Here is a 6,531-nt window from a genome sequence, read left to right as displayed (position 1 = left end):
TGCCCTCCGGGAGCTGGGGGTCCCCTGCCCAGGCCTGACACCTCTGCCGGAGGCCTCCGGCCTGGTCAAGGGGCCGATCTGGTGATTGGTGATCGGAGGGTGATGAGGGTCAACTCCTCTGGCCAAGGCATCAGGCCTGGGCGGGGGGGGGCGGAGCCGGGGATTGGGGGATATGATGGTCCCCTTGCCCAGGCCTGATGGGCGGGGGTGGAGAAAGTGATCTGAGGGAGATGGGGGTCCCCTGCCCAGGTCTGATTCCTGGGCCAGAGGCCTCAGGCCTGGGCGGGGGTCAGAGCCAGTGATCGGGGGGAGATGGGGGTCCCCTGTCCAAGCCTGACACCTCTGGCGGAGGCATCAGGCCTGGGCAAGGGGCAGAGCCAACAATCGGAGGGGGCTGGGGGTCCCCTGCCCAGGCCTGACGCCTGGGCCAGAGACATCAGGCCTGGGCGGGGGGCAGAACCAGTGATAGGGGGAAATGAGGGTCCCCTGCGATTGGAGGGGGATGGGGGTCAACGCCTGAGGGCTCCCAGTATGTGAGAGGGGGCAGGCTGGGCTGAGGGACACTCCCCCGCACCCCCACACCCAGTGCACGAATTTCGTGCACCGGGCCCCTAGTATATATTAATATGTTTTTGGTTTTGAGCATTAATTTCAAGAGAAAATACTTAAGATCAAACTTGAAAATGAAAGCATCAGGTTCTTTTAAATTAAATTTGGATAAATATAAATTCATTAAGATTTTAAGAAAAAGGAAATGGAATATGACATCTTTTTGGATTCACTGCCAAGTATTTTGATAACTTATCTTCAAAAATGGATGTTTATAGCAAATAAAATTTTCTAATATTATAGAAGCTCAGAGCATTTGTGGTAAATTTTCAGCATTTCTATTTTTGAGACTAAGATTTTGTATGACTGTTAAAATGTAAAGGTTGTGCTATGGTTAATATAACTCATAAAGATGAATAAAATTTAATAAAAATTAATGTATACTAATAATGTCACAAGGTTAACAATAACAAATATTGTCTCTTATTTGTTATTGACATACTTGCAAATCCTTAAATATGTCTAAGCTTTTGAACTTATGTCTTTTGGGGTCTAAGGGATGTTTTCCAGAACTCCTACACTACAATTTGAGTTAAATACCTCTTTGTGCGCACCCAGGGAGTACCCCGACCATATTTCAAAAATAACACTTAATTTATAGAATTATAGTAATCTATTGACTTCTTTTTCACATTTGATTGTAAATCCCATGAGGCCATGAATGGTATATTTTTATTTTAGTGTCCAAAATATCCTCAGGTCCAGAGTAGATAGTTCATACTTATTAATAAGTTGTTTGTTATTAAATTATTAATAAATTAATAAATTGTTTCTGTTTCAATTTGGATTAAAAAAAGATTATTCTAATAGGAAAACGAACTTGGTGAAATGATTAAATGCTAACTGTACATTTTGTCTTTCCTTACAGGCCCTTAAATCTGATCTACAATGGAAAAATTCCTTTTTTATCTGTTTTTCATTGGCATAGCAGTGAGAGCTCAGATCTGTCCAAAGCGCTGTGTCTGTCAGATTCTGTCTCCTAATCTTGCCACCCTTTGTGCCAAGAAAGGGCTTTTATTTGTCCCACCAAACATTGACAGAAGAACTGTGGAACTGCGCTTGGCAGACAATTTTGTTACAAATATTAAGAGGAAAGATTTTGCCAATATGACCAGCTTGGTGGACCTGACTCTATCCAGGAATACAATAAGTTTTATTACACCGCATGCTTTTGCTGACTTACGAAATCTGAGGGCATTGCATTTGAATAGCAACAGATTGACTAAAATTACAAATGATATGTTCAGTGGGCTTTCCAATCTCCACCATTTGATACTGAACAACAATCAGCTGACTTTAATTTCATCTACAGCATTTGATGATGTCTTTGCCCTTGAGGAGCTGGATCTGTCCTATAATAATTTAGAAACAATTCCTTGGGATGCTGTGGAGAAGATGGTTAGCTTGCACACCCTTAGTTTGGATCACAATATGATTGATAACATTCCTAAGGGGACTTTCTCCCACTTGCACAAGATGACTCGGCTAGACGTAACATCAAATAAATTGCAGAAGCTACCGCCTGACCCTCTCTTTCAGCGAGCTCAGGTACTCGTGACCTCAGGAATCATAAACCCGTCTACTTTTGCATTAAGCTTTGGTGGAAACCCTTTGCATTGCAATTGTGAATTGTTGTGGTTGAGGCGTCTGTCCAGAGAAGACGACCTAGAGACCTGTGCTTCTCCAGCGCTTTTAACTGGTCGCTATTTTTGGTCAATTCCCGAGGAAGAGTTTCTGTGTGAGCCTCCTCTCATTACTCGTCACACACATGAGATGAGAGTCCTGGAGGGTCAAAGGGCAACCCTGAGGTGCAAAGCCAGGGGAGACCCCGAACCTGCAATTCACTGGATTTCTCCTGAAGGGAAGCTGATTTCAAATGCAACAAGATCTCTGGTGTACGATAACGGAACACTTGACATCATGATAACAACTGTAAAGGACACAGGTGCTTTTACCTGCATTGCTTCCAATCCTGCAGGGGAAGCCACACAAACAGTGGATCTTCACATAATTAAGCTCCCTCACTTACTGAACAGTACAAACCACATCCATGAGCCTGACCCTGGTTCTTCAGATATTTCAACTTCTACTAAGTCGGGTTCTAATACAAGCACTAGTAATGGTGATACCAAGATGAGTCAAGATAAAATTGTGGTGGCAGAAGCAACATCGTCTACGGCATTACTTAAATTTAATTTTCAAAGAAATATTCCTGGAATACGTATGTTTCAAATCCAGTACAATGGTACTTACGATGACACCCTTGTTTACAGGTAAGGAAAATTAAGCAAATTTGTATACTTGCCATGCATCTTAGTGGAGGGCTTCTTACGGCACTCTGATATTTTTAATCGTCAGTGCTACACTATATTGTAATTATATTACTTCATTTTTAAGTGTAAGGCTTAAAATGTGAGGCTTGTGAAAGATGAATTCATGTGGGAAACTATTTTGAATGGTGTTATTTTTAGAGAGTTCACATTTATATCTAATATTATGCTTACTTTTTCCCCCTCCTCTAAGAGATGTGACTATCAGAGAACAAGATTGATTTATTTTAAAAAGTCAAAAAACATACCAGAACTTACATATCCATATGAGTGTTCTTTCCTTCAAGGAAGTCATGTTGGGAGGCTATCATTATCCCAATGATGCTGCCATTGCTCAAAGCACTTTTGGAATTATCTTTAGAACCTTCGTCATACTATTTTGAATATCCTCAGTGGTGGCAAATCATCGTCTTTTGAGGGTGAATTTGAATTTTGGAAACAAGCAAAAGCCATTTGGAGCCAAGTCTTATGAATAAGGTGGGTGATCAAGATGGGTATTGCCATTTTTGGTCAAAAATAGGATGTAACTATAAAATAATGAGACTGATATTTTGAGTGATTGACTTATGTGTATGTGTGTGTGTTGTCTCATATACACTGGTTCTTAAGACAGTTCCAAAGGGAGACTTTATAAATATTTTGAGCAGTGAGAGTATCACTGAAGCTACATATTTAATCTCCTATAAGGACATTGATGGAGAGAATTTGCATCTGACTAAAGAATTTCTGGTATGTTTTTCTAAAGTTCAGCCTCATTGATTTATAGTCACATCTTGTCCAATTTTCAGTTGGAAATATACCTTTTTATCCCTCCATATAATTTCACTCATGATAGATTTTTATTAATCCTGGGAAACGATGCAAAATCATGGCTTTGAAATATACCTTTTGTGAAATCAGATCAACTCAGTCCTTTTATACCTATGTGAATTCTTGAAGATAATTTGGTTTTCACTCATGTATGGAAATGAGATAAGTTTTTTCAAGTGAGCATAAGCTGATAGGAAAAACAAAACTAGCCCAGCTAGCCATGTGATCAATCCTGGGCAAGGTTCTCCCTGGCTGAGTTTTCATTTCCTCATCTTTAAAAGGAAGAGATTAGAGTAAATGGTTTCTAATATTTCTCTTATTGCTAAATTTATGGGATACAGACTATGGTTCATGTATGTTAATATAAAGTAGTTTGGGTCTTTGTTATACTCAGCTCTTCACCTGAGCTATGAGTTATTTAACCCACAGTGAAGACAAGCATCCACCTCTATCCCCTTACCTTCCTGTAGCTACTACACATTCTATATGTTTTAAACATTAACTCTGTGAAATAGGTTAGCTTCTATTTTCTAAATTCCAAGATTTTAACCCTGCCATGACAATTAAGTTCTATTTAAGGAAATGGCTTGAAATCCGGTCCCAAATGTTTATCATGTGTAAAATTGTGATAATGCCTACCTCATACAGTCATTGTAAAAATTTAATTGTAGTGGATATAAAATGCTTAGTAATGCCTGTTATTTATTAGCACTCACTAAATGGTGGTGATTTCAATTACAAATTCATACTCTGGCCTAAGAATTTCCTGGTACAGTTAGACAGCATTGCTTAGGTTGTATAACATGTTGGTATTGCCAAGTTTTTCCAAAATTCTCTTTTAGGAAAAGATAGAGTTGTAAGCCTTTTTTCCCCCAAAAAATGTAAGTTTTGGTCATAGTGTAACTTACTACTGAGTTAGTGGAAAAGTCTTCTACAGAAGACTTTTGTAATGCAATGGATTCAGAGATATCTATACACTCATCAAATTTTAGAAACTGTTTTGAAAGTAACTCCATCATCCCATAATGGAGAGGTCAAGGAATTTATGCTCTGGTAAAAGCCTTGCCCTGTTCATGTTTATAGGATATCACTCAGACATTTTCATCAACCTCATATTCAGATAAAAACATACAGGGAACCAAGTTTTGAAGGATTAAGAGATGGGTGAGATTTCTAAAAATATTTTAATGTTGGTAATGATCTTAGTTATTAAAGATAGTTTTATCGGGTGCCATTCCATAGCAGCTTTTAACTGATTTGGAAAATAAACACTTCAAAATGCATTTCCATTCTGGTTTCTAATGTGACTGTCAGTGTTTTCCCTTCCTTCAAATTGGCTTTTAGTCACAGAGGTGTTGTAAGTGCTAAATGGATTTGCTTAGCAGTCTGATAATGTCACAGTCACACCTTTCAAAAGCAATTTGTCATAAGTTATTTCTCAGCAGTGGCTTTTATTTGGACTTCTGCTTTTCCAAGCAATGTCAGTGATAAGCTCTTCAAAGACATGGTGCAGAATACAGCATTAACTTTTAGCCATTTTAACCGGGATAAGATTAGATCATTTTCCCATATTTCATACCTGTTATTATTGGGCTTATCTTAATGAGCGCTGAAATGAAACAGAGCTGAAGTCATAATGACTCTGTGTGTATATATGTTTTTTCTTTTCAATATTAACACAAATTCCATTGTCCCTCAGAATGATACCTCCTACGAGCAAAACTTTTCTTGTCAATAACCTGGCTGCTGGAACTATGTATGACTTGTGTGTCTTGGCAATATATGATGATGGCATCACTTCCCTCACTGCCACAAGAGTGGTGGGCTGCATCCAGTTTACCACGGAACAGGATTACGTGCGGTGCCACTTCATGCAGTCCCAGTTCCTGGGGGGCACCATGATTATTATTATCGGTGGGATCATTGTAGCATCCGTGCTGGTTTTCATCATCATTCTAATGATCCGGTATAAGGTTTGTAACAACAATGGCCAACACAAGGTCACCAAGGTCAGCAATGTCTACTCGCAAACGAATGGGGCTCAAATGCAAGGCTGCAGTGTAACGCTGCCCCAGTCCATGTCCAAGCAAGCTGTGGGGCATGAAGAGAATGCCCCATGTTGTAAAGTTGCCAGTGACAGTGTGATACAATCTTCAGAAGTTTGTTCAAGTCAGGACTCCTCTACCACTACCTCTGCTTTGCCTCCTACCTGGACTTCAAGCACTTCTGCGTCCCAAAAGCAGAAAAGAAAGACAGGCACAAAGCCAGGTACCGAGCCACAGAATGAAGCTGTCACAAATGTTGAGTCCCAAAACACTAACAGGAACAACTCAACTGCATTGCAGTTAGCTCGTCGACCTCCCGATTCTGTCACAGAGGGGCCCACATCTAAAAGAGCACATTCAAAGCCAAGTAAGTTTCTCGCTTTGCCCGCTGAGAGGTCCAGAGCAAGGCACAGGGACTCCCTGAATGGAGAATTAAAGGAAAACTATTGTATTAATTCCCTGAACGCATGGGAACTATTCTCTAAAAGAAGCATGTCTATGAATGTGATGTTAATTCAGCCCAACACTTCTGATGGGTGTAGTGGAAGAACAACTCTTTCAAATCCTGAGTGTATATTGGGAAGCACTGTGTAACCTGTGGGTTTTTTTTAATGAAAAATTTATTTTGAGAACTCACATAGGAAGTTGGAATTTGAAATTTCAGTCCTGTTTCTCTGACACATGGCTAATAGAACCAAGGTGTATAAACCTTCTAGGATACAGATTATATATATATA

The 6,531-nt window shown here is 39.8% G+C and overlaps 1 protein-coding gene across 1 annotated transcript in view; it reads left to right on the top strand.

Annotated features, from left to right (window-relative positions):
- The window catches only part of LRFN5 (leucine rich repeat and fibronectin type III domain containing 5), a 293,562-nt gene that overhangs the window by 275,211 nt on the left and 11,820 nt on the right, over positions 1-6,531 (top strand). Inside the window, exons 3-4 of the mRNA XM_006757727.2 lie at positions 1,478-2,882; positions 5,449-6,161. Of these exons, the coding sequence (XP_006757790.1) occupies positions 1,498-2,882; positions 5,449-6,161 (2,098 nt within the window). The 5' untranslated portion in view covers positions 1,478-1,497. The remainder of the gene's footprint in view (positions 1-1,477; positions 2,883-5,448; positions 6,162-6,531) is intronic.

The sequence above is a fragment of the Myotis davidii genome, unplaced genomic scaffold, assembly GCF_000327345.1.
Source record: "Myotis davidii unplaced genomic scaffold, ASM32734v1 scaffold273, whole genome shotgun sequence".
Taxonomy (NCBI): domain Eukaryota; kingdom Metazoa; phylum Chordata; class Mammalia; order Chiroptera; family Vespertilionidae; genus Myotis; species Myotis davidii.
This window is presented reverse-complemented; position numbering and strand designations above follow the sequence as displayed.